Below are 27,959 nucleotides of genomic sequence, written 5' to 3'. Positions count from 1 at the left end.
CCTGACTGACAGCGTGGCGACATGGCCGCGGATCAGCGCCCCAAGGGAGCCACTCTGGACCTGAGGCGCCGGCTGCTCAGGTACCGGGTGCGGGCTTGGAAGGTGCGACAGCCCCAAGTCCCTGACTTCCCCGCCTCTCTCAGCCTCGGCTTCCTAGAAGAGGCCTAGGGCCACTCCGCGGCTCCGGGACGTCTCCTGCCCTGAGAGCGGGCTTTGCCCCCGGCAGCTGCCTGCAAGAGGAGACGGGCCTGGCCCGGGTGGGCAGCCGGGTCACAGACAGGGTTAGGCTCTTGGCCTGTGAGGGGGACCCTTGGTTCCACGTGGAGAGGAGGCGGTAGGGCCCCTGAGATGGCAAGGAACGTTGAGGGGTTAAGATCCAGCTCCTAACACGGGGCGGGCTTTTCTTCGGAAAGCCATCGGGAAGCCTTTCACCAGGACTGGAGGAACTGATGTACGTGAGCAAAAGTGAGAGGGGCTGCCAAAGCTTAGCCAATTTTATCTCAGCAACTTTCTGCCCCGTCCTGTGTCGCCTAGGAATGAAGAGGCAGGCTTTTGTCCTTTCCAGAAGGCGGCTGTGATGCGTGCCGTTCCCGCTCCGGTCTTTAGACCGGGCTATCCATTCTTTGCCTGTCCCCACAGCTCTTCCTGCAGACTCTTTTTTCCCGAGGACCCTGTTAAAATCATCCGGAGCCAAGGGCAGTACCTGTACGACGAGCAAGGGCGAGAGTTCCTGGACTGTATCAACAACGTAGCTCATGGTCAGTACGACGCCTCGTCCCTGGTGGGGCAGGAGAGGAGGCTGAGGCTGTAAATCTGATTGGCAGCTGGGGTTGAACAGAGCAGAGAGCCCCCCCCCCAATCTTTGGGAAGGAGCCTGAAAAGGCCCACACCATATCTGTGCTAAACGGGGCCAGAGTCAGAGGGTGAAGGCTTTAGGGTTCAAGTTCCACTTAGAACTCACAGCAAGCTGGGCATGTAGCCTGCTCAGCCATGACCACCAATATAGCATGATCTCGTGCAGGGTCATGACAACAGGCCTTCAGCCCTATTGACTGTTGCGGGGAACTACGGAAACTGAAGTACGGATTCAGCCAACTGGGGCCACCAGAGCTGATGGAGGGAAGGCAGGCTTTGAGTTAGAAGGCACATGGGAAGCAGAGAGAGATTAAAATCCAAGACTCTCCCAGCACTCAAGGGACAGAGGCAGGTGAATCTGTGAGTTAAAGGCCAGCCTGGTCTGCATAACGAGTTTCAGGACAATCAGGGCTTTGCAGAGAGACCCTGTCCTAAGGTAGGGGTGTGGGGGAGGGGCAGAAGTTACTTAGTCCTCTGAGCCTTGTTACTCAGTGGACAACAGACAGAACTCAGCGAAGCACCTAGTTTGACTCAGGTGTTTTGGATAATTGTGTTAATGCTATTAAATTGCTTTGGCAATGCTTGGCACGTGGTAACTAACTCTGTTCTGTTACTATCCCTGACCCTCTGACCATTCCCCTCCAGCCAGAGGTCTCAAGAGACCTCTCTAAACACATTGGTTTTTCTGGATGATGTTTCTGCAGGACCATCTTTTCCTTCTGCTGGACTCTCAAGACTTTCCATTCCAGAACATCATCTCTGTGCTTCCCCCACCCGCACCCACTCCCACCTTTGCACCCTGCCTTCATTAACTTCATCTCCCCTGCATGGGTTTGCAGATGAGCTGAGGGGGGATCTGGAGGGGCTGGCTGACGATGGAGGTGGTCCTCTTGCAGTCGGTCACTGCCATCCCACCGTGGTCCAAGCCGCACACGAACAGAACCTGATGCTCAACACCAACAGCCGATACCTTCACGACAACATCGTGGACTATGCCCAGAAGCTGTCGGAGACCCTGCCGGAGGAGCTCTCTGTGTTTTATTTCCTGAATTCTGGGTAAGTGAACTGAGCGACCAACGTGCCCTGTTGAAAACACATCCAGAGAAGAAAGTCACCCATGTGGGTGCTACACCGTAGAACTGCCTGGGGGAGCAGAACCCACTTCAGGGAGAGGCTTCTGACCTTACTGGTTGTAGACTCTGAAGCCTTTCTGTTGGCTCTTGGTTCTTCCTCTGTAGAAAACACCATCACCTCCCTTCCAGACACACCGGGGCTTAGTGAAGTAATGGACTTCTTTATTTCTTCCTCACAGATTCAGCCCTCAGGTGTGATTCAGCAAGCTTAATGGACATCAGATGTTCTTCAGAGAAATGTGAAATTGTGGAGGGGTCCTTTTCTGCAGGGAGAGTACTGAGTGATGAGGCCTAGAAGCAGCGAGGGGCCTGACTTGACTGTGCCTCCGTGTAGATATTAAGAACTCCCGAAGTGGCAGCTAAGGGAGGAGGAAGCTCCTCTAGGGGAAGAGTTTTTACCAAGGTCGATCACCACCTGGCACAGCCTGAGCAAAATCCCTGTAACATGAAAGGGCAAGGTATGCTTGGTGACCCAAAAAAGGAAGGAGTAAGTGGTCCCTTAGCCAAGTGAGGGAAGCTGTGTTTATCTTAGGACCACTAGAAAGCAATAGGGAATTGGGGTGAGGGTTGGGTTTTGTTTTGTTTTGTTTCCTGGTGGTGATTAGTGTTTTTGATGTTTGTTGTTAATATGTGTGAGTGTTCAATTTTTGTTTTTAGTATGTGTGAGTGTTTGCCAGGTGGTTTCAGATCTCCTGGAACTGCAGTACAGACAGTTGTGAGCTTCCATGTGGGGCCTGAAACCAGGTCTTCTACAAGAGCAGCCCATGCTCTGACCAGCTGAGCCGTCTCTCCAGCCCCCCCTCTGTAAAGGGCTTTAATCAGCAAGGTGATGCTGTCCTGATGGGGAGAGCAAGAGTGGCTAATGTTGGGAGTGGCCATGAGGACAGAACCAGAAACTTGCTCACCACCTATTGAAAGAGCATTCGGACATTACAGGAACAAGCACAGTTAGCATTGCCACTTACAGTCTCCAGTCTCCTGCAGAACTTAGCAGTAGATTTAATCTTCATTTCACAGGTAAGGAGTGGCAGCGACTTGGTAGAGCACTTACCTAGTGTGCACAAGGCTTTTCCATCTCTAGTACCACAGTATTGAAAGGTAGGGGAGGGGAAAAGGTGGGAAGCTGTCTAGGAGATGGAAGACTGGGACCTCGCTGTAAAGAACAAGGAGGTGGCCAGGCGGCCTTAGGGCTGCAGAGAAACTCTGTATCAAAACAAAAGAACAGGGAGGTAGGCACAGGGCAGGCAGTCCCTGTGGTCTTCCTCCTCCACCAAGCTCCTTCTTTGTGGATTCCTGTGACTCAGTGACTTTAGGTTGCCAAGCCCCGTGAGTGCTCCGCTCCCTTACCTCCTCACCTGTTTGCAGCAGCTTGACAGCTGTCATTCTTCCCGAGATGCTTTCTCCTCGTGTCTACCAGCTGCCAGTGCCACTCCTCTCTTCGGCGGGACAGGTCCCATGCCTCCTCTGTTCCGCGGGGCAGGTCCCATGCCTCCTCTGTTCCGCTGGGCAGGTCCCACGCCTCCTCTGTTGGCAGGGCAGGTCCCACGCCTCCTCTGTTCCATGGGGGCAGGTCCCACACCTCCTCTGTTGGCGGGGCAGGTCCCACACCTCCTCTGTTGGCGGGGCAGGTCCCACGCCTCCTCTGTTCCGCGGGGCAGGACCCACTCCTTTTTTTCCCCTCTGTCATCTCATCTATATGCTTGGAATTAAATGTCATCCTTGTGCTAGGGACTCAAAAATCTACATCACAAACACAAATGTTGGAGCTGGACAGATGGCTCAGCAGTTAAGAACAGTGTCTGCTTTTCCAGGGGACCTGAGTTTTTGTTGGGGGGGGGGGATTGTTTTGGATTTGTTTTTTGTTGTTTATTTTGATGTTGTTTTCATTGTTTCCTTTTTTCTTTGTTTGGTTTTTTGTTTTGATTTGGTTTGGGGGGTTGTAGGTTTGTTTGTTTATTTATTTGTTTGTTTGTTTTTCAAGACAGAATTTCTCATTGTAACATCCCTGGCTATCCTGGAACTCACAGTGTAGACCAGGCTGGCCTCGAACTCATAGAGATCTACCTTTCTTGGCCTCCATAGGGCTGGAATTAAAGGTGTGTGCCACCACCACCCAGCAAGGACCTGGGTTTGATTCCCAGCACCTATGTGGTTACTCACAACTCTCTGTAACTGCAGTTCCAAAGAATCCAATAGGCACCTTCAGAGATACCAGGCACATATGTGGTGACAAACGCGCATACAGGCAAACTATCCATACACATAAAATGTGTTTTAATTAAAATAAAGGGAGGGGGCTGAAGAGATGGCTTGGTGGTTAAGAACAATACTTGATGCTCCTGCAGAAGACCCAAGTTCCATTCTCAGCACCCACATCAGGTGGTTCACAGCCACCTGTAACCCTACCTCAGTGCCCTCTTCTGGCCTCCTTTGGCACTGCACAAACAAACCCGCCCCACAGACATACATTCATATAATTGAAAAGTGAAAAGGATTTTTTAAAAACCCAGATGCCTCCCATGTGTTCCACTTAAGGTTATAAGTGGCCATGTGACATTTGACAGTCATCTCCAACTTCACAGACCCAGAAACAACCACGAATTGCCTTCTGGGCATACTGGCACACATGTTTAGTCCCAGCATTAGGGAGGCAGAGGCAGGCGGATCTCTGAGTTCAAGGCCAGCCTGGTCTACAGAGTGAGTTCTGGGACAGGCAGTGAAACATAGTGAGATCCTGTCTCAAAAAAAAAAAAAAGTAATGAAATAGAATTGCCTTCTACCAGTGCCTGTGTGAGATCACAGCACAGTTCTCCCTGATGCCGCCCTCCCACACACACACACCATCCACATACTCACCTATGTATGCTTGGAAGAAACCACACACGCAGTCTGCCCTAATCTGCCCCAGGATCTCTCTTAGTTCATGCCCATGGCTCTCACCCAGGCAGCCTGCAGGGCCTCCTCACTCCTACCTAAAACGCTGCTGAGGAGATAGATGATCTCCTCCTCAGCCCTGGGAGCGTGGCCCTTCACATCTCTTCACTCCTCTGCCCCAGCTTCCTTCCCTCGGCTGCCTGAACATACCAAACACAACAGGGCCTGTTGTTCTGCTCCAGAGTCCTAGAATCTCCTCAGGATGTGGGGCAAGACTACCTCTTTGCTGCTGTCTCACTGACCCCGCTGTTGTTGATGGTTAGGGTAACCATAACAAAAGGTTGTATGCTTGGAGGTTAAACAATTAATTAAAAGGCATCACACATGGTGATGCCTTTAGTCCTAGCACTTGAGAGGCAGAGATGGGATCTCTGTGAGTTTGAGTTCAGCCTGGTCCACCCACTGAGTTCCAGGATAGTCGGGGATATGTAGAAAGATCCTGTCTCAAAAAGAAAGTAAAAATAATGCATGTTCTCAAAGTTCTGGAGGAGCCCAAGACCATCACGTCAGTAGGGTCTGTGTCCTCTGAGGCCTCACTCTTTACCTAACACATGGCTGTCTTCCCACCTACCTCACAGGGTCTGTGCAAATGCCCCGGTATCTATCTCTGTGTATCTAGACCATTTCTCATATGGACATCAATCAGATTGGGCTGGGGTTGCCAAGAGGCTTCCTTTAACCTGTTTAAAGGCTTTGTCTCCCTCCAGGCGGTAGTGGCGCACGCCTTTAATCCCAGTACTCAAGAGGCAGAGACAGGTGGATCTCTGTGAGTTCGAGGCCAGTCTGGTCTACAAAAGCTAGTTCCAGGACAGGGTCCAAAGTTACACAAAAGCCCTGTTTCAAAAAAAACAAAAGAAATGCCGGGCAGTGGTGGCGCATGCCTTTAATCCCAGCACTCGGGAGGCAGAGGCAGGTGGATCTCTGTGAGTTCGAGGCCAGCCTGGTCTAGTAGAGATAGTTCCAGGACAGGCTTCAAAGCTATAGAGAGAGACCCTGTCTCAAAAAAAAAAAAAAAAAAAAAAAAAAAAAAAAAAAGGAAAAAAACAAAAGAAAAAGGAAAAAGAGCCTCATCTCCCAATGAAGCCACATGCAGGTCATTCTGAGGTCCTATGAGTTGAGCTTCAATGTAGTAGTTTTAGAACACATTTTACCCCATAACACTCTCATGCGGGTCTTCCTCAGCAGCCTGTGCCCAGTGTTGATACTTACAGAAAAGATCACTGTGCCTTCATTGTTTGGCTTTCAAGATAGATCAGAGCTGGCACACACCTTTAATCCCAGCAATCAGACAGCATAGGCAGGCGGATCTCTATGAGTTCAAGCCAGCCTAGTCTACAGAGTAAGTTCCAGGACAGCCAGAGAAACAACAGAAGCATCATGATTTAAGTTTTAAGAGTGCACCTCCTGTTTTCTCCCTGCTCTGAGGCACAGAAGGCACTAGATGTTATGTTACCAAGGGACTGGTGTCCTAAGAATGCTCTCAATGCTGGAAGGGTTCCTTCTTCAGGGGAAGCACTTGGGTGATGTTCCAAGTCAGGCCCATATTTTCTGTCACAGGTCAGAAGCCAACGACCTGGCCTTGAGACTGGCTCGCCAGTGCACAGGACACCAGGATGTGGTGGTATTAGACCAGTAAGTGTAACTCACAGCCCTGCTTCTCCAGAGCCTGGGCTCCACGGGCCTGTAGGGGCCAGCGAGGCTCTGGGCTTTGAGACCTTAAGTGGGGAAGTGGAAGGTATAGGACAACGGGATGCCAGTGTGGCAAGAAAACCAGACCGCAGTGACGCCTCCCTGGAGTTTTCTGAGAGAACAGCTGGGGAAGGAAAGCAGCCCCACACCATCTGGAGGTTCATCTGACTGCTCTAGAGACCAAAGGCCATCAGAGGCCAGTTAATGTTTAAGATGTACTGTAACCCTATGCCCCCACTTTACAGAGGAGAAAACTGAACCCAGAGTGGGCAGGTGACTAGAATTGTGGCATGCCAGTTATTTGCCTTGCAGGAAGTCACTCCAAGCCCAGCTCAAGGACTTGGTACCTGAGGAGGAAAGATTGGCTTCCCTGTGTTTTGTCTTTAAAAGTGGTAGTCAGTGTCTAAGGCTGGTCCGGGGAGTAAATGCCAACATGCCTAAACCCACATCCTCCTCCTCCCTAGTGCTTATCACGGTCACCTGAGCTCCTTGATCGACATCAGTCCCTACAAGTTCCGAGACCTGGATGGCCAGAAGGAATGGGTCCATGTGGTATGCACGCTCCCATTAGCACCAGGTCAGTTTCCACCCCCGAGCCTGGATGACTTGGTAGTGTCTCTCCCTACAGGCTCCTCTCCCAGACACCTACCGGGGCCCCTACCGGGAGGACCACCCCAATCCTGCAGAGGCCTATGCCAGCGAGGTGAAGCAAGTGATCAGCATCGCACAGGAGAAGGGCAGGAAGGTAACCACATCCACATCAGTCCAGAGGATGTCAAGTCCGCTGTGACAAGAGGCTGAGAGCCCAGACGGTGAGAGTAGAGCGAGCCCCAGGCCTGGGGGCACAGGTGTTATTTTAGCTACCTGAACTAAACAACTTAGTGAAACTCTATACAAAATAATTTTAATTTTTAAAAATTATTTTAGTATTTTGTGTGTATGGGTATTTTGCCTATATGTATGTTTGTGCACCGTGTGTGCAGTGCCCTTGGGGGTTAGAAGAGAACGTTGGATCCCCTGGGACTAGAGTTATAGATGGTTGCAAGTCACCATGTGAGTGCTGTGGGGATTGAATTCAGGTCCTCTGGAAGAGCAGCCACCACTGAGCCATCTCTCCAGCCCTGGAATTTTTTACAAAGTAAAAAAGAAAAGATGGGCAGCGTGGTGTAGTAGTTCACACCTTTAATCCCAGCTCTCAGGAGGCAGAGTCAGATAGATTTGAGTTTGAGGCCAGTGTGGGCTATATAGGGAGTTACAGGCCAATCAGGGCTAGAACTGAGTTCCCATCTCAAAGAAAAAGGAGACGTAGTGAGAACTGTGTGCCTAGTATGTGTGTGAGAGACATCATGGACTCAATTCCAGTACTGAAAAAAGGAGCAAAATGAAACCCTGATTTTGATTTGTGAATCTAGTGTGAAGAGGGGCTGAGGCTCGTTAATGTCCAGCCTAGTTTTAATGCATTGGAGAGAGTAAGGATCCCGGGGCCTAGGCTGGAGCCATGTAGCTCTAAGGAGGCTCCTTAGAGGAAGTCACTATGGAGTTACGTAGTAAAAGATAAGATTTAGCATTCCAAGTAGGGTAGAAGGTAGGAGAGGAAAAGCTTCTTGAATAGGCTCTATTCAAGACCACAGATGCACATGTGAGGACCACATGACAGAGGCCAGGTAAAGCAGGTTATCAGATGGACCTAGACAAGCCGGCAGGACTCACATGCCTGGAATTTAACCCAGGGACCTCAACACAGAAGGCGAGGAGACCCAAGGACTAGGCTGTTCTCTGTCTTGGGTTGCATGCCAGATATAGTTCACTGAGGCAGCCTAAAGACAGGGACCATGAGGCTGCCTCCTAGGAGAGTGGATGGGGAGTCTGTGGAGAGGCAGATGGGAGTGTATACCCTGGGAGAACAAGGCCTACAGTGCTAGCAACTGGGATCTATAAAACTGAAGGAGTGACCAGCAAACAAAGAGTGTTTAGGGAAAAAGGCTGTGGTGCCGGAGAGGTTAGCAGAACCAGCTGAGGGGCCTTTAATCCCACACTTGGAGGCAGAGGTGGGCAGATCTCTGAGTTTGAGGGTCTACAGAGTTCATTCTAGGACAGCCAGGGCTATACAGACAAACCCTCCCTCGAAAACGAGAGAGAGAGAGAGAGAGAGAGAGAGGATAAGAACCAATTTCCCAGCCGGGCCGTGGTGGTGCACGCCTTTAATCCCAGCACTCAGGAGGCAGAGGCAGGCGGATCTCTGTGAGTTCGAGACCAGCCTGGTCTACAAGAGCTAGCTCCAGGACAGGCTCTAAAGCTGCAGAGAAACCCTGTCTCGAAAAACCAAAAAAAAAAAAAAAAAAAAAAACCAATTTCCCACTCTATCAGCTGTCTCATGAGGCCTCCAAAGCCACCCCTAAGGGGGAACACAGTAGGGAAGATATGAAAATATGCTTGGGCGAAGGGTTTTAAGCAGGACAGAGATGACCTCGGTGTCTGGGTTGAAGCATCCTCCTGAAGGCACTATGAGAGACAGGAAGAGGTATCCCGTATGACAGCATCTGCAGTAGCTGGGGACAGCAAGTGGACTCAGATGTGACAGCCATGAGACAATGGGTGTCAGCAAGACACATTAAAAGAGGGTGTGGGTAAGAATGAAGCCATGTTTTTGTTCTGAGCTGAGAACTGGTTGCTGGTCAGCACATGGGGACCAAGAAGAAAGGTTTATGAGGTGGGGGGAGGTGTGAAAGTGAATTTTGCTGACGGGAGAAGGGGATGGAAGCATCAAGGGGGTGAGTTATCCCCTCGGGTGTGACATAGCACCCAAGGGAAGGGGCAATGCCAATATTAGCGAGGCACACTGAACTCTTGTCTTGTCCACAGCTCGCTGCCTTCTTTGCTGAGTCTCTGCCCAGTGTGGGTGGGCAGATCATTCCCCCTGCTGGCTACTTCTCCCAGGTGGCAGAGTGAGTAGAGGGGCAGGCTCTGCCCAAGGGAGGGCAGGCTTTTTATTTTTTAATTAATTGGGTTTTTTGAGTTCTATTCCAAATTCCAACTACAATCTGGCCTCCCTGCCTGAAGTTTCTGAAACAAACCTTAAAGAAATAATGGCCCAGAGAAGGCCAGCCATTTGCCCAAAGTGAGGGCCCAATACCACAGGACTTCCAACCCCTGGTCTCTCTCACCACAGCCCTGTCTGCCATCTGTCTTCCACAGGCATATTCGCAAGGCCGGAGGGCTCTTTGTCGCAGATGAGATCCAGGTTGGTTTTGGCCGAGTAGGCAAGCACTTTTGGGCCTTCCAGCTGGAGGGAGAAAACTTCGTCCCTGACATTGTCACCATGGGAAAGTGCATCGGCAATGGTCACCCTGTTGCCTGTGTGGCCACTACACAAGCTGTGTCAAGGGCATTTGAAGCCACTGGTGTAGAATACTTCAATACGGTGAGTAACACTGCAGCACAAGGACTCTATTAGCTGCCACTCAGTCACCATGTCCTTAGTCAGTGAAGGCTTCAGGGCTTCCATTGTGTACAACACAGAGATTTCTAAAATGCCATCCTCCAAAAGCTACACGTCAGGGTTTTTGTGTTTGGTGTGCGTGCCTACATGCGTGCGTGTGTGTGTAAGAGAGAAACAGACACAGAAAGACACAGAGACAGATAAACAGATAGACAGAGACTCACTGTGTAGCCCTGACTAGCCTAGAACTCACTATGTAGAACAAGCTGGATTCACTGTAGGCCAAACTGGCCTTAAACGCACCAAGATCCACCTGCCTCTGCCTCTCAAGTGATGGAATCAAAGGTGTTTGCTGCCTCACCTGGCCAAGGTCAGATTTTTTTTTAATGCTGTAAAACATCTTTCAAAATTATTATTAATCCAAATGCTGTCACAGATAAGGTTGTATAAAACACAGAATGCAAGAACCCTTTCCTTCGGTGATCAAATCCAAGCCTATGCAAATGCTTTGCCACTGAGCTACACCTGACTCCCAAGGAAGGGTTCCCTTCATAGAGACATGAGGTCTAAAGTACCCTTTGGAAAAACCTTTGGCCATCAGTGTAGAGAAAAAGGTGGAGTCCGGAGACTGGATCTGGCCAGGAGCAGGAATGGACTTGGGTACTCACAACTGTTTTTGGATTTCCACAATAATCCACTTGAACTTTTAAGGAAGTCAGCATTTGGCAAGATGTCAGATAGGCAATGAAGGTCAGTGTGAGCAAGAGAAGTGGTGTCTGCTTTGGTGCTGTCAGCAGATTTTACTCTGTCCAAATGACAAACACCCTCTGCCCTGGGTCAAGAAACACTCCTAGACTTGACTGTGATACTGGAGAGCCTAGTTTGGTGGACGCTGGGAGAGGAGAAGGGACACTGCAGGCAAGAAACAGACACAGGGCTGAGGAACAGGGAATGGAGACAGAGAACTCAAGAGCAGCAGTTAGCCAGCTGCGAAGGGAGGGTTGTTGCCCAATGGGGCCTGACCCTGGCTCTTCCTAGCACATAAACTAAATTCAGCTCTTGTTCTCTCTGGATAGCCTCCTCTAGTTAGCTGATTACTTGGCTATTTTTGTTAAGGTTTTTACATTTATTTGTATGAGTGTATTTGCAGCTAACATGTGTGGAGGTCCAAAGACAACTTTCAGGGGTCATTTGCTTCCATCATGAGTTCTGGGAATCTAATTCAGTCCACCGGGTTTAATGGCAGGTACCTTAACCCACTAAGCTATCTCACCAGCTCTAGTTACTTACAAACCCATGAGATGCCATAACCTCAGATAAAAAAATGAGGATCCTGACTCTCCTTTCATCTATCCTGATGTTTGTCCCTTCACTGGTGATTCTAGTTGCTTTTTGTTCTAGTTGCTTTTTGGCTTTACTTGAACCCTATCATAACGCACATTAACTCTAGGGAGTCTGCATTCTTCACCGGACCCTACCAAGAACCGCCCATACTGTCACCCATTTCCCTGCTTCAGAACATCCATACTTGGCTCGTCCACATCTGACAGTGTGCTCTGAGGCTCTTCCCTGTGTCTTCTGTGAACAGTACTACCATGAAAATTCTGTTGGTTTTTGAGACAGGGTTGCTCTGTAGCTTTGGAGCCTGCCCTGGAACTAGCTCTTGTAGACCACACTGGCCTTGAACTCAGAGATCCGCCTGCCTCTGCCTCCAGAGTGCTGGGATTAAAGGTGTGCGCCACCACTGCCCGACTGAAATTTTTTTTAATATTTATTTATTATGTATACATTATTCTGTCTACTTATATGCCTTCAGGCCAGAAGAGGGCACTAGACCTCATTACAGATGATTGTGAGCCACCATGTGGTTGCTGGGAATTGAACTCAGGACCTTTAGGAAGAGCAGGCAATGCTCTTAACCACTGAGCCATCTCTCCAGCCCCCCGACTGAAAATTCTTAACAGTCTGTTTTCCATGTGCAGAAAGACCAGTTACAAATTAACCCTGAAGTAGAATTGCTGGGCCAGAGGGTGTGTCCATACTCAACTTTAAAAGATAATGACATGCTTTCCAAAGTAATTCACAGGTCAAAAGAGCTTCACCAGCAGTGTATTGTGTGGGGTTTGTTGTTTGTGAGAGGGTCTTACTGTGAGAAGCCCTAGCTGGCCTGGTACTGAATACATAATCCATCTACTTAGAACTGATGGCAGTCTTCCGACCCCAGCTAAGGGCCAGGATTACAGTTCACTTCTGTGCTCTACTTCTCACCAACACTTTTTTAAGGAAATGTAAAATGGTGATCCATGTGGTTTTGATATGCTGTTCCCCAAATTCATATTTTGTGAAGTATTCCCGTGTGTTTTAGAGTTTTAATAGATTGATCTCATGTATCTTGTGTGAGCATGAGGAACACCTTGCAGGAATCGGTTCTCTCCTACCAATAAGAGTCCTAGGGATCAAACTCGGCTTGTAGATAAGGCCCTTCTTATCTACAGGTGTTTCTGTGTGAGATACCCATGCAAGCACACACACCTAGATTGAGGTTAGTGTCCTGCCAGTAGTGTATACTGCGAATACGTTCCTCCAGTAGGCAGCGGTCATCACTTCCTTTATAGATTTACAAGAAACCACAGAAATATAAATTACCAATCATCTCTTTTGGTTTTGAGAGCTAGCTTCAAACTCATCAAGATCCTCCTGCTTATGCCTCCTAGGTTCTGGGAGTTCTGAGATTATGGCATGCACCTCTGTGCTACTTGGTATCTGGATTCCAGGGATCGAGCTCAGGTCATCAGACTTACACATCTGGCTCTTACCTACTAAGCTCCCTGGACATCTCACTGACCCAAAAATTTTTACAATTTTATGTGAAATCAGGCGTAGTGGTGCATGCCTTTAATTCCAGCACTTAGGAGGCAGAGGCAAACAGACTGCTGAATTCAAGGCCAGCCCGGTCTATAAACAGTGAGTTATAGGCCAGCTACGGCTACACTGTGAAGCCCTACCTCAAAAAATAAATCAAAGTAAAAAATACATTTTAGATGATCCAATTTGTCTAATTTTTGATGGTTGTTGCTTTTACTTAAGAAAGACTGCTTAACCTCAAAAAAAAAAAAAAAAAAAAAAAAAAAACCTAGGTAAAAATAGCTGTCTTAACATCCTGGGTAAGAGGGACTTGAAATACAATTGAATACATATAGGGCATTTAAGCATGTTGTCCAGTGTATGGAAATGCTTATATTTATCTGTCTGCAGTGATGTTTGTGGGCTGGAAGTATATAGCTCAGTGCTAGAGCAATGTTTAGCAGGCAGTGCTGGAGCACAAATACTCTGCCACTAAGCTATATCCCTTGTCTCCTCCCACACATTAAAAAAAAAGGGGGGGGGGGGACTGACAAGATAGTTCAGTCCATAATGTAGTTTGCCCTGCAAACATGAGGACCAAGTCCAATCTCTAGACCCCATGTAAAAAAAATCAGGCTTAGTGGCACAGACCTGTTATCTCAGAGATAGGAGGCAGAGACTGAACTCCTGGGATTACTAACTATAGAGCCAGCATTGTCAAATTGGTCAGCTCCAGATCCTAGTGAAAGATTATGTCTCAAAAACCAAGATGGATGGAGTCTCACAATACAGCCCTAGTTGGACTGAACTACATAGACCAGGCTGGTCTCGAATTTAAGAGATCCACCTGCCTCCCAATGTGTACTGGGATTAAAGGCGTGCACCACCACCACCCTCCCCACCTGCTTTTGCTCAAATGTTACTGACATTAAATATTACTGTTTGCCAACAGTCCTATTCTCCTCCTCCCCCAGCAAGACAGGGTTTCTGTGTAGCCATGGCTGTCCTGGAACTCACTCTGGAGATCAGGCTGGACTCTTGGTTTTTATTTAATTTAATTAATTTATTTGTTTTTTGAGACAGGGTTTCTCTGTTGCTTTGGAACCTGACCTGGAACTTGCTTTGTAGACCAGGCTGGCCTTGAACTCAGAGATCCACCTGCCTCTGCCTCCTGAGTGCTGGGATTAAAGGCGAGTGCAGCCTCTGCCTCTTAAGTGCTGGGGAAAGGCATGAGCCACTACCATCCAGCCATCATAATGTAGGTTATGATTTCAGCAATTTGAGACAAATACAGTCCATTCTAAGCTATCAGACTCTTGCAGCTTTTTCATATCCTCTGTGCCTGTCTCAAAGTTGAATTTTAAAGGCGATTGTTTCCACAGGTTTGAGGCTCTGGTTTTGATTTTGGCACTGGAGAGGGATATCTGTGTTACTGAAGCTATCCCCAAACTCCTGGGCTCAGACAATCCTACCCCGCATGAAGGTGGGATGAGTTTGAGTTCTGTAGTTTGTCACTTTGCATATACTGCAGGAGGGCAGGGGTGCCGCATGGGTCCAGAGCACATACAGGTCAGAGGACCACGCTGTGGAGGTGATCCTCTCCCTCACCTTCCTCATCAGGCAATCTCAGTAGCACTTTACAAGCCATCTTGTTTTTGTGTAGTATGCATGCACATGTGTGTGAAGGCCGGAAGAGGGTGCTCAGTGCTTCCTGTCCCCACCTGCCTCAACTTCACTGCTGGGATTAGACAAGTGAAGTTCTGCCCAGCCTTTTACATCAACGCTGGGGACTAAATTATGCCATGTTTACAGTAGCAAGTGTTCGTCTCCCCAGTCCCACTATTTTTTTTTTTTGAAAGGTCTCACTCATTGAGCCCAAGCTGGCCTTTAATTCCATATATAGGAGACCTGATTCTCCTCTAACTTCCAGATACAGACATGAGCCACCCCTTATTTTTTCTAGTGCTAAGGACTGAACCCAAGGCCTCCAGTTTGCTAGGAACTCAAGACAGTTTCTTTTGTGTAACCTTGGCTGACCTGGAATTCACTCTGTAGACCAAGCTAACCTCAAACTCAGAAATCTGCCTGCCTCTGCCTTCCTACTGCTGGGAATAAAGGTGTACACTACCACTGCCCAGCTTAGGCAGAACTCTTAACATGTAAACCATTCCCCATTTCTGCTTGTTTGGTTTTTTTCAAAAGATTTCTGTATCTTACACTTGTCTTTGTATACCATGTACATGCCTGGTGCCGAGATCAGGGGAGGAGCTAAGTCTCTTGCTTACCTTATACCTGACCTGCAAGACACCAGTATCATAAAGGACAGCCCAAAGTGTTGAAAGCTTTGGGCCTATAACCTTCCCAGTTGTTTTGTGGCAATTCCATGAGACCATGGTCCATTTGGCAAAGCATCTAATATAGCTGTCCCTTGGTTCAGTTTGGTGGCAACCCAGTGTCCTGTGCTGTGGGGCTGGCAGTCCTAGATGTCTTGAAAACAGAGCAGCTCCAGGCTCATGCCGCCAATGTGGGCAGTTTCCTAATGGAGCACCTCAAACAACAGAAAGCCAAGCATCCTATCATTGGAGATGTCAGGTATGGTTCTGGGAGCAACAGGTATGACTACCCAAATATCAATTAGGGGTTCAGCTTTGTTCCATTTTTCAACCTTGGGATAAAAATGTCTACACCCCCTCTCTAGAAGGAACTGGGATTCTGAAGATCCCCTGCTTTCTCCACCCCACACCATCAATCTCCAGGGTGAAGGGGGTGGCTGAGGCCAGGGCACAGAGGCAAGGACCATGGCTGTAAAGATGTCACCTCCTTCAGGGGCTCTGGGCTCTTCATCGGTGTGGATCTGATCAAAGATGAGACCCTGAGGACACCAGCAACTGAAGAGGCAGAATATTTGGTCTCCAGGTATTTTTTTTTCCTGAAAAAAAGCTTCCTGCCGGGCGGTGGTGGCGCACGCCTTTAATCCCAGCACTCGGGAGGCAGAGGCAGGCGAATCTCTGAGTTCGAGGCCAGCCTGGTCTACAAGAGCTAGTTCCAGGACAGGCTCTAGAAACTACAGGGAAACCCTGTCTCGAAAAACCAAAAAAAAAAAAAAAAAAAAAAAAGCTTCCTTCCCCAAATAGAAAGCACTATGGATCCCAGTGTACCCTATAGCAACGAGCCTCTAGTTGCCTGGGCCCTAATCCTTGGCTGAAAGCCTGTAGCAGCCAACCTGAGACAACCACCCGCCTATACCGGAGTAGGGACCTACTCCAACGACCGAAAAACCCTGGGTTTGAATGTGCCTTTATTCACATTGTAAAACATGTTAATTTACCTACTCAACAGTAATGGGCCCCAGGCAGGGTTATCTACTCCACAAATGCAAATTGTCTAGTGGTATCACCTAGCTCAGGCTAGTGTCCTTACCTGTAGACACCCTAAGCAGGGCTTGGCTTTGCCCTGGGTCTGACATTTGTCTTAGACAAAGACTGGGAAATCAAAATGAATGCCACCAAGTAATCAGCATCTGAACCAGGTAGAGGCAATGAGCTGGGTGAATATGGTGAGGTGGTAGCTGGATTATAGTTAGAGCCTTTAAGGGCCTGGTCCATAGCACTGAGTTCAAGGACAGTCTGGGCAACTTAATAAAACCTTGTAGAGCTAAAAGATGGTGCAACATCTTAATCTTAGTACTCAGGAAACAGGGAGGCTTACTGTGAGCTGGAGGCTAGCCTGGTCTGATACAAGTCCCAGGACAACCAACAACCAGAGCTATACAACTCAGTGGCAGGCTCAGTACAATGGTGGGGACCAATTTTGTCAGACTTAAGGTAATCTCCAGAATGAAGACTGTGAAGTATCTTTTTCTCACAGGCTAAAGGAGAACTACATTTTACTGAGCACTGATGGCCCTGGGAGGAATGTCCTGAAGTTCAAGCCTCCAATGTGCTTCAGTCTGGACAATGCACAGCATGTAGTGGCAAAGATAGATGACATTCTAACGGGTAAGCCTGGCTTTGATCCTCAACACCAGTAGCTAGAGCCTCCCCAGCGTGTACCAGGGAACATGTAACAAGCCAAACCATCTTCTGTGTCAGAAAGCTCAAAAGCATGACTTTTGTAATCATTACCTACATGCACTGACAGGCATCAATGTGGAACGTAGGGCTGGACATGAGGATATCCATCTTTGAACCAGTGGGATGGACATGGTGGCAGCCACCTATGATCTCAGCACTTGATGGGTAGAATGGGGAGATTACACTCAAAATAATCCTGGGCTGCTTCTATTTAAAAAAAAATTTTAGGAGTCCTCACATTGGGTTAGGCAGCAGTGGTGCCTACCTTTAATCCTAGCCCAGTCTAGAGTTCCAGGAAAAATCCATGCTCATGCATACCCTAAATATTTCATCTTCAAGCTAGGGATACCCTAAACTGCTGAAGAGACTAAAATGAATGCCTGGCTGCAATGAAATTCTCCCCATAACCTCTAAATGAAAGGTTAAGAGCAGCTCAAGGTTTCCCTCAATTTTTGTAGCAAAGCTACCAAACCAAAGCGGTTGTTATCAGAGCTCAGATCTCAACAGACAAAAAACAACCAACAAGGAACCTCTATCCCTGTCAGTTAAGTGCTAACCGGTTTAGTCTAATCCCTAATGGATGTTTCAAATTGGTACAGCTTTAAGAGTTCTATGTATATAAAACAGAGACTTAATTAGAAACAGAACTGCTTTGGGCTCACACCTGGTACCATTTGTGTTAGGGATTAAATGGTGGGGCATAAGCCTGGCTAGACTAAGTGGGTCCAACCTCTGAACTATCATCTCAAGCATCCTAGGAACTGAAAGAAGCAGAGAATGGGGACTCCTGTAGGGCATATCTGTAGTCATCTGTGGTCCTTTTTTTTTCTAGACATGGAAGAAAAAGTAAGAAGTTGTAAAACACTGAAGATCCAGCCCAACTCAGTCAAGCACCTTTCAGGTAAGCGGGACTCATGTTTGTCCCCAGAGATTCCCCTTCACTTATCTGCTGAATGACTGAATAGAAACTAAGGATCTGGAACATATATGTGGTAAGATTCCTCTAGATATGAAGGCTGAGAACAAAATGGTAGCTGAAAAGGTCAGGTGAGAACAGCTGAAGGACCCCTGCTACAGGAGACCTCAGTCCCAGAGTAGATTACCTGGCACCTTCAACACTGAACTGGGCAAGGTCTCACAGAGCATCCCACACTCACCCAGGCGTGGGGGTTTTTTAATTTTTATTTCAAAAGCTTGGATAGCTTCAATATCCAGGTCGTGGCAAAATCAGGACACGTGTAAAATACCTTACAATACATTAGATTCCCAAAAGGTACCAAAAAGTACAGTAAAATTAACACTTCCATTACTGGAAATGTATGACACAAATAATATAAAATTAAAAGGTGAAAAAGGTGACACTGGTTTCCTAAGATACAGTTTACTCTTTACAACCAGGGTCCACAGGTCCAGGCTGCAGAGCGACAGCAGGAAAGAGACCCTCCAATCTAGTACAGGGTAACCTGGTAATAAAATCAGCCCCCTAATGCCGCTCTGGCCTCTGAGACGCCACACGCTGCCTACAACTAGAGCTCTGGAATAGCAAACAGGAGAGTGATTTCTGGGGGAAATTTTAAATAAGATGCACATGGGACAGGCCATAAAAGTTTGCCAAGTTAAATTTGGTACATAATTGTGTTCACTCCGCGTCCAAACAAAGCGTGTGCGGTCGTCTGTCGGCCGCTCCTGCTGCTTCTCAGTATGGCTTGTAGTTATTCTGATGGCCACCACGTCGCTGGCTCTTCCCGTAATTTGTACTACCCTGACCTAGGAGTAAAAACAATGTTGCGGCTACTACTTAACTGCACATTTTTACCCAGTGCCAGGCGCTTGTCACATCCTCTCTGCGCAGCAACACCAGCTTCTCACACCTTACTGAGAAAGCTGAATTAGAATGGAGCTCCATGTGGTAGCTCCAGGCCTGAACCAGGCCTGTCTGACTCCAAAGCCCCTGCTGCCAGTGGCCCCTGCACTATCTGACCTGCCTCCCCTAGGAGGAAGTAGATGGGGCCTCCCTCTCCTACTTACTGTAGTCGTAGCCGGGGCCGTAGCCGTAATAGCCATAGGGCGAGTAGTCGTAGCCGCCATAGCCGGGCCCGTAGCCCTGCTGGTAGCCGTAGCCCTGGTTCCAGTAGTTCCCGTAGCCCTGATTCCAACTCTGACTCTGACCTGTGGGGGGAGCAGGGCACAGGGGCCCATGGACCATTTAGCACACGCAGGAGCTAGGATGGAGGAAATCCTGCCCTTTGGGTGGCGGGGTTACTATGGCAGCTCAGGAAGAAGCCAAGAGGCTACTGTTCTGGTAGAGGGCCCTAGGCCCAGCCTTGCAATCCAGGAGGTAACTTCACTTGGAGTATAGAAGCTTACTCACACTCACTCAAATCACTCTCTGGTCACCTCCACCCTCCCCTGGTAGCTTTGCCTTGAAAAAGATGCAGTTCAGGCTTTGGAGTTAGAGGGGCCTGGGATGGAAGGAGCTAAGCGCCTGGCACAGCTTTGCCTCTCTGCCCTCAGGTATGTTGTGTACCAAGACCCAGGACAGTCACAAAGCTAAGCACAATCCACTGTGCCCCCATCATTCTCCCAGTGCAATGCAAACGCCCCCTTGGCCTAGAGCCCCAAGCTGCACAATGAGAAAGATAGGGCTCTTTCATTCCGTGGAGCCATAAGCCATGGCAGCACAAGCACACAGTCTCCACCCAGGAAAACCACTCATTCCTATCCCTGAGCTGTACCCACTTCACACCCAGCCGCCCACCCTACTGCACAAACACCAAGAGGCAATCCCCAAGACAGGCACAGAAAGCTCCTTGCAGGCAGGGAAAGTCTTCATCCAGCTTCCACTTACCTCCACCTCCACCACTGCCTCGGTTTCCTCGATTGCGGTTTCCTCGGCCCCCAGAGCCATACTGCTGTTGCTGATAGACCTCTTTGGGCTGGGCAACCTTGATTTCACACTAAAAGCCAAGAGGACACTAGGTCAAGTCCTGTGGGACAGTTCAGGGCTAGGCTGCTGCAAAGACCTATCTACTATATAGCCAATACTCAGATGTGGGCAGGAGGTCACACCTGTCCCGAAAGCTTCTAGAACCAGAGCTAAAACCAAGAATTTGGGGATGGTCAACTGTAGAAGCTAATCATTCTAGGCAAGGTCAGAATTCCCAAAGATCATGGGTACTAAGCTTTTTTATTCTTTTTACAGAAGAAACTCAACCTACTCAAATACAACAGGATGGAAAGCTGACCTCCACCTTACAGATAAAGCAAGTGTAAGGCTTTGTGCCTGCCACCCTCCTCTCTAAGCATTGGCCCATTGATGAGCTTCACATCCAAATATGAACAGGACCCAGTCAGATTCACTTTTTATGCCTGAAAACTTTGAAGGGGATGTTTATTTCTAAAGACAGTCCTAAAAGTAAATGAGCTAGGCATGATGCATGCCTTTAATCCCAGCTCACTTGGAGGCTGAAGTTTGAGACTAGCATGTTATAGAGGGAGCTCCAGTCCTGACAAGGCAGCAGTGAAAAACTGTCTCAAAAGGGGGGTCGGAGGATGCATATTATCTCCTACCATGATATGCCTTATATTTTATCTTACTGAATTAAAGACACTGAGTATAAACTGGGCAGGTGGCACACACCTTTAATACCATCACCCAGGAAGCAGAGGCAAAGCCAACCTAGTCTAGAGTGGATTCCAGGACAACCAAGACTACACCAAAAGAAAAAAAGAAAAACCTATCTAAGGGGGGGGGGGGGGGACGACACTGAGTAATTTGAATATTTATTTCTAAGGCAGCAGTTTTCACTACCAGAGGGCTCAAGGATCTTCCTACTACCTCATATTAGGGCACACCAGAAAAAGAAAAATGTGTCTACTGAAAAATCTAAGAATCTCCAACCCAAGCTTTTAAATCTCCCAACAAGGGAAAGAACCTTCCTGGAGTCTCACCCTACCTTATCTGCTACCATTCCAGTAACTTACACCCAGCACCACACCTATTCTAACCAACTTGACAATCTATTACTCCACTAAACATGACTCCACATTTGCAATCAGTTTCCAGAATCCCAAGGAGCTTTAGTTTTTGGGTTGACTAAAGCACACCCAAATGGGACAAGCTCTGGAGCAGGAAAACATCACTGCAAGTTTCATAACCCCTGGACTGTATGCACACTATCGGGCACCAAAGAATCCAGTCAGGCCTGGCAGTGGTGACAGCGGCACAAGCCTTTTAAACCTGTTCAAGGCCAGCCTGGTCTACAAAGTGAGTTCCAGGACAGCCAGGGCTGTAACACAGAGAAACCCATCTCAAAATAAAAACCACAAACCAAAACAACAAAGAAACTAGTCAGCAGCTCTAACTAGTCATAGAAACCTGGCTTCCTCTTTGCCTCCCTTAAACACATTTCAGTTTTTATCAGCACACCTTTTGCATATAAAATTTGGTGTCTACGGATGCCAGAGACCATCAGAGACCTTGAATTGTAGCTACAGGTGGTCTGTGAGCCACCATGGGTGCTATGGATGGACCAGTTCTTCCTTAAGAGTCAGTGCTCTTAGCCACTAAACCAGGTGTTTCCAGCCCAGCTTTTATCTAAAGGCCTATACCATCTGTTTTAATCAGCAATGTGAAGCATAGAGAAACAGTAAAGACTTATTAATCTAGAAGGGGCTTATTGGTGGCCCAACCTAATCTACACCTCCAAGAGCCAAAAGCAAGTGAGGCAGAGTTCTGACACCTTACCTTGCTTCCACTGACAGTATGAAACTTTTTCTCCAGAACTTTCTTCACAGGGTCTTCCTCTTTAAATGTAATAAAAACAAAACCCCGTCTTTTGTTCAACTTGGGATCTATTGGAAGCTCAATGGCTTCAATCTGTAAAAACATAAGCAAAGCTCAGGTTTAAACCTCTGGTGCCCAGAAATATAAACCTAAGTAAGAAAAGACTAAAAGGGGAGAAAACCCTACTAATACTCTAGTCAGGCTGGGCCAAAGACCATACTCACCTCCCCAAACTGGCCAAAGTATTCTCTGATCTTTTCCTCTGTGGCTTCAGGGTTCAGACCTCCCACAAAGATTTTCTTAACAGGATCCTTCTTCATAGCCATAGCCTTTTTAGGGTCAATGACACGACCATCCAGCCTGTGTTCCTTCTGGTCTAAGACCTGTGTAAAACAGAATCATGTCAGGTTCTAACTGACGGAAGTACACAAAATGGGCTTAATTTCTCTGGAGCTAAGCCAAACTGACTTCCTAACCCAATTTTCTCCAAACCTCCCATACCAATAACCACCCTAAACACTACAAGCCAACGCCAGCAGCCTTTGTCATGCTCTACACTCTTCCTAGCCAGCAGTCCAACTTAAGACCCATCTCCTTTCATAACACAGGATAATCTAGTGATGAAAGCCTCTCCACCCTGCATGAATCATACACTCTCACGTCTGAGATTCAGGATCTGGGGTTCCGCCGGGCGGTGGTGGCGCACGCCTTTAATCCCAGCACTCGGGAGGCAGAGGCAGGCGGATCTCTGTGAGTTCTAGGCCAGCCTGGTCTACAAGAGCTAGTTCCAGGACAGGCTCTAAAAAAGATGCAGAGAAACCCTGTCTCGAAAAAAAAAAAAAAGGGGGGATCTGGGGTTCCATCCCTATTAAAACTGTATAAAAACACCAATCTTCACTGTAATCTTGGATTTATAATCCCCATAGTAAAATTAACATCAAGCCTGTGAATAGGCATATAAAATAAGTGATAAGGGAGAGCTGAAGGCAGGACTCTAGTTCCTGCCCAGCTAACTGCCCTCCTGCAGGAGGCTAAGCTTTTAAAATAGTATGAATTGGGCCAGGTGGTGGTGGCGCACACCTTCAATCTCAGCACTCGGGAGACAGACAGCCAGATCTTTGAGTCAACCTGGTCTACAAAGAGTTCCAGGACAGGCTGCAAAGCTACAAGAGAAACCCTGTCTCGGGGGAAAAAAACAAAAAACAAACAAAAAAAAAAACAACAAAAAACAACAGATGAACTGTATTCCTCCACAATCACTCCCTCACAATATATAACCTACTTCATCTGCACTATCCCTCAAAGCAGGATCTTAAGCTCTTTGTCCCTATCAAACACTGCAGTGCACACAAGTTCCTTAAAACTCAATTCTAACAGACTGCTGCGAAACAGCCAGCTTACCTTCTCCACACTCGAAGAATCTTTAAATAGGATAAACCCAAACCCTCTTGATCGCCCAGTGTTCGGATCCATTTTAATTGTACAGTCAACGACCTCTCCAAACTTAGTAAAGTAATCCTTTAAATCTTTCTTGCTGGTATCCCAGCTCAGTCCACCAACGAACATTTTTCTGAAAGGGAAACGACCACAAATTTTGGAAAGGGGTTGTGATTTTTGCACATTTTAGAAAAGTCTGACCCGGATACGCTTTCCTGGATTGTGAAGCCACCGTCCCATGGGCCAGTCTGCGATCGCGCCACCTTTCAAGTTAACCCCAGGTGCGTTACTCGGCAATCGCGACTCAACAGAATTCACAGCTGATGTAGAGACACTGTGTAGGGAAATTTAAGGTCAACCTGGTCGCAAACATGCCCCATGACCTATCACAAGCTTAAATGAGCGGGTCCCGCACGCCTGAGTCTAAACAAGCTCCTTTCCGTTCTTCCCCGCCTCCAAAGAACCGGTCCCGAGGAACTCTGGGTTTCCTGGGGCCGAGAGCGCCCCAGGGTTCAGGCCGTGACTCCGCCTCTCGACCCGAGGCAAGCTAGGCCGGGCCTGCCGCGCGCCAACTCCGCCCACGCAGCCCAGACGCAGCGCTCGCCGCCCGAGTCGAGGTCGGCCGCTTTTCCTCTTCCGGGGCCTCCCGCCCCGAGGCCCGCTGCAGCCTAAGCCCCGCGCGGGCAGCCCAGGGCGCCCGCAAAGTCGACCCCGCAAACTCCTGCAAACTCCAATGCGCGTAACCGCGCCTGGGCCCGCCGGGCGAGCGCGCCCGGCACCGCTCGGCGGGCACCCGCCCCTCCCCCCGCCGCGTGGCGCCAACAAAAGGCTGCCCCGGAACAAAGGCGGCGGCCCGATGGCCCGCGGCCGCACCTACCCCGCGTCCTCCTCGTTCTTGCTGGCGTTAATCTGATCGCCCTCGGCGCCGTTCTGGTTCCCGCTCGGGGTGGCCGTGGTCCCGCCCCCAGACGCGGCCGGGGTTGCGGGGGCCGCTGCTCCGGCGCCGGACTCGACCGGGGCCTCGCCTTCGGGGGCGGCCTCGTGTCCGTTCTCGGTGGCGCCCGTCGTTTCCATGGGCTGCTCCTCAGCCGCGTCCGACATGGTCGGCCAGGCCGCAGCGGCTCCTGCAACGAGCGGCGACGGCACGTCAGGCCCCCGCGGCACTCCCGAGCTCCCGCCCACCGCCCGCGGCCCGGCCGCTCACCTCGCCGCCGATGACGCCGCGAGGCCCTACTCGCCGCGGAAGGCTCCGCGGGCTTGGCCGCGCTCACGCTCGCACCCCCGGGGACTCGTCCGCGTCCACCGACGGTGTCCCACCGCTCGGCCGCCGCCGCACGCTGACCGCAGAAGACACCTCTACTCCGTCCCGCGCGGTGCCACCGCCTGACAATGCCAACTCGTGGAGCTCTTTATAATGCCGGAGCCGGGAACCACCTCGTAACAAGAGATATCTTCATTGGTTGGAGCCAACCGCCACTCACCATTGTCCTGGCATTTTATTGGCTGCCGCCGCGCGCGCGCTCTAGATCCGGGCGGGCTTTGTCCTCATTTTAGAACGCGCGCGAGTCAGGACTGCGTACGGTTCCGGTTACCGGGCGGGCATCTTGAGTGTCCCTTGCTTCCGGGGGGGTACACGGCAGTCTGTCATCCCCTCCGTACACCTCATAGCACACTAACAACCCCGGCCTCCAAAAGGGGATAATGAGCCGGAGGAAGCCCCTATATCCAAGGTCGCCCGGAGGAAGTAGCCGAATCTTGGCTTCCATGATACGGGGTGCTAGGGTCATCCGAGGCCCTCAGCGCGGCCTCCTCCTAAGCCTAGGTGTCCGGAGATGCTGGAACTCTTGCCCACTCTTCCAGGGACGCTCGCTGAATGCGGTCCGTGGAGATCCGACGCCGTGACCGTTGGAATGTGCTGTTTCCAGCTTCAGCTTAACACCGATACTTAACATCGCACTCACGTTTAGTTTTGCTTTTTAATTTTTTTTTTTTTTTTTTTTTTATTGTTTGGGTTTTTTTTTTTTGGGTTTTTGGGTTTTTTTTTTTTTGGGTTTTTGGGTTTTTTTTTTTTTTTTTTTTTGAGACAGGATCTCGCAGCTCTGACTGGCTCCTTTTTCACACACACAGTGCTGGGATTATGCTGTACCACCACCATGCCTGGCTTTATATATATATTTATTTTAGGTGCATTGAGTGGTGAGAAGGTGAGGACGTGTTGGATCCCCTGGAGCTGGAGTTACACAGTTGTGAGCTGCTATGTGGATACTGGAAATTGTACCCAGGTCCTCTGGAAGAGCAGCCTTTAATCTTTAAGCCATCTCTGCAGCCCCATCATGCTGGCCTAATTTCATTTATTCTAGATGATTTTTTTTTATTTATTTATTTATATTATATATACAATATTCTTTCTGTGTGTATGCCTGCAGGTCAGAAGAGGGCATCAGACCCCATTACAGATGGTTGTGATCCACCATGTGGTTGCTGGGAATTGAACTCAGGACCCTTGGAAGAGCAGGCAATGCTCTTAACCGCTGAGCCATCTCTCCAGCCCTTTTTTTTTTTTTTTAATTTATTTATTTATTTATTACGTATACAATATTCTTTTGTGTGTATGCCTGAAGGCCAGAAGAGGACACCAGACCTCATTACAGATGGTTGTGAGCCACCATGTGGTTGTTGGGAATTGAACTCAGGACCTTTGGAAGAGCAGGCAATGCTCTTAACCTCTGAGCCATCTCTCCAGCCCCCTGATTTTTTTTTTAAAAAAAAAAAAATAAGGTCTTTTTCTGTAGCGCAGGATGTGATTACAGACATGTGCCACCCTGCCTAGTCTAACAGCTTGTTTTTAGGAAAAATATCATTCCTGTTAAATCATATACAAGGTGATGTTAAAAGCTACTTCTCTGGAGCTTTAACTGGAAGGCCTGAGTTGTCCCATTCCTGTGTATATGTGCATACACGTGTGCTGGGGCCTGAATGCAGATGTCAGTGTCAATTCTCACTTTCCATCTTCTTCATTTGATTTTTCTAGATAGGGTTTCTCTGCGTAAAAACCCTGGCTGTCCTGAATCTTACTCTGTAGACCAGTCTGGCCTTCAATGTACAGAAATACGTACACCTGTCTGCCTTCCAAGTGCTGGGATTAAAAGTATGAGCCACCACAACCAGTCAGAATATTTTTATTATGTGTGAGCAAAAGTGCTTGTCAAGCCAGGCAGTGATGACTCACACCTTTTCCCTTTTCTCTTTCTGTTTTTTTTTTCTTTCTTTTTCTTTTTTCTTTTTTTTCTTTTTTTTTCTTTCTTTTTTTTTTTTTTTTTTTTGACTTTCCTGGAACTCCCTCTGTAGACCAGGCTGACCTCGAACTCACAGAGATCTGCCTGGCCTGCCTCTTGACTCCCTGAGTGCTGGTTAAAGGTGAAAAAGTGTCGTCATGCCCATGCCTAGCTTTTTTTTTTTTTTTTTTTTTTTTTTTTTTTGTACCTCTCAGACACCAAATTGTGCTTAATTTCCTGGGCAAGTGTCTGTCCAATCAAGCTGAAAAGATTAACCATCACTGACTTGCTAGGAGCCTCTCTCACACAGCCATTTTCCCTTATCACCACCCTGCTCCTCCCCCAACAGCAATGAAGACCAGGGTTATGGTCACAAAAGATGATAACTGGGTGGTAGTGGTTCATGCCTTTAAGCCCAGCACTCAGGAGGCAGAGGCAGGCCTGATCTACAAAGCAAGTCCAGGACAGCCAGGGCTGTTACACAAAGAAACCCTGTCTCGCCGGGCGGTGGTGGCGCACGCCTTTAATCCCAGCACTTGGGAGGCAGAGGCAGGCGGATCTCTGTGAGTTCGAGACCAGCCTGGTCTACAAGAGCTAGTTCCAGGACAGGCTCCAAAGCCACAGAGAAACCCTGTCTCGAAAAACAAAAAACAAAACAAAAAAAAAAAAAAACAAAAAAACAAAAAAAAAAAAAAAAAAAACCCTGTCTCAAAAAGAAAAAAAAGAAAGAAAAGCAAAAGAAAAAATGATGAGAAAAGCCACTCAAACAAAGATGACAATCAGCAAATGGAGCTCAAAGTCAAATCATTTAAGGGTATGGGACCTGAAGCTGAGTTGGTAGAGGACTGGAGTACACATCCCCAGCACCCAGAAGAAAATGCTGGGTGTAAAGCCAGGGTAGTAGTGCCCATGCTACTTTAATCCCAGCACTGGGGAGGCAGAGACAGATAGATCTCTGTGAGTTCAAGGTCAGCCTGGGTCACATGGTGAAAAAGACAATGAAGACTGACATCTTTGTCTGACTTCCACGTGCAAGCTCTGCTTTGTCTCAAAAAAACGAGAAAGTCAGGCAGTGGTGGCACACACCTTTAATCCTACCTAGCACTTAGAGGCAGAGGCAGGCAGATCTCTGTGAGTTTGAGACCAGCCTTGTCTACAAGAACTAGTTCCAGAACAGGCTCCAAAGAATCCTTGTCCAGAGCTCACTGGCCAGCCAGACTAGCCAATCAGTGAACGGATGAACACCGAACAGGCTGAGAATACAATTCAGTTAATTTGCCTTCCAAGTACAAGGCCCTGTGTTGGAACCCAGAACCACCAAAACCAAATAAACAGGAAGAAAGATAAGGAAGGAGGAGTGCACTGGAGGAAGCCGCCCAGTCCTGCCCTGTAGCAGGTCACACTGTATGGGCAGGTGCAGGGAGCTGGGGGCATACACTTAACCTACACGGATTCACTGAGCACAGTTCAGGAATATTTTAGATGACGTGAATC

General features: G+C 48.5%; 2 protein-coding genes across 9 annotated transcripts; one reads left to right on the top strand and one right to left on the bottom strand.

Moving 5' to 3' along the window:
• Positions 1–20,593, top strand: Phykpl (5-phosphohydroxy-L-lysine phospho-lyase). Of its 5 annotated transcripts, none has more exons than XM_038324973.1 (13): positions 1–80; positions 640–758; positions 1,752–1,911; positions 6,480–6,554; positions 7,076–7,163; positions 7,240–7,356; positions 9,474–9,556; positions 9,807–10,032; positions 15,332–15,486; positions 15,721–15,810; positions 16,762–16,892; positions 17,800–17,868; positions 20,170–20,593. In XM_038324973.1, exons 1-13 carry the CDS (start codon positions 22–24, stop codon positions 20,238–20,240), a joined length of 1,443 nt encoding a protein of 480 aa, XP_038180901.1. In that variant the 5' UTR covers positions 1–21; the 3' UTR covers positions 20,241–20,593. The 5 variants fall into 5 exon arrangements, 4 of the variants coding, with proteins under 4 accessions (XP_038180901.1, XP_038180900.1, XP_041910766.1 ...); XM_038324972.1 differs by having other exon boundaries at positions 1,695–1,911; XM_042054832.1 differs by lacking the exon at positions 20,170–20,593 and adding an exon at positions 18,366–18,588.
• Hnrnpab (heterogeneous nuclear ribonucleoprotein A/B) lies at positions 18,132–24,573 on the bottom strand. 4 transcript variants are annotated; one of them, XM_038324976.2, is made up of 8 exons: positions 24,395–24,573; positions 24,068–24,314; positions 23,155–23,323; positions 21,978–22,136; positions 21,715–21,846; positions 19,822–19,924; positions 18,996–19,136; positions 18,132–18,734 (listed from the first exon to the last, which is right to left on the bottom strand). In XM_038324976.2, exons 2-8 carry the CDS (start codon positions 24,289–24,291, stop codon positions 18,664–18,666), a joined length of 999 nt encoding a protein of 332 aa, XP_038180904.1. In that variant the 5' UTR covers positions 24,292–24,314; positions 24,395–24,573; the 3' UTR covers positions 18,132–18,663. The 4 variants fall into 4 exon arrangements, with proteins under 4 accessions (XP_038180904.1, XP_038180903.1, XP_038180906.1 ...); XM_038324975.2 differs by having other exon boundaries at positions 19,816–19,924; positions 24,395–24,571; XM_038324978.2 differs by lacking the exon at positions 18,996–19,136.
• Between the last annotated feature and the right edge of the window lie 3,386 nt (positions 24,574–27,959).

The sequence above is a fragment of the Arvicola amphibius genome, chromosome 4 (genome assembly GCF_903992535.2).
Source record: "Arvicola amphibius chromosome 4, mArvAmp1.2, whole genome shotgun sequence".
NCBI classification, from domain to species: Eukaryota; Metazoa; Chordata; class Mammalia; order Rodentia; family Cricetidae; genus Arvicola; species Arvicola amphibius.
The sequence above is the reverse complement of the archived record's forward strand: the minus strand, read 5'-3'. Positions and strand labels throughout refer to the sequence as shown.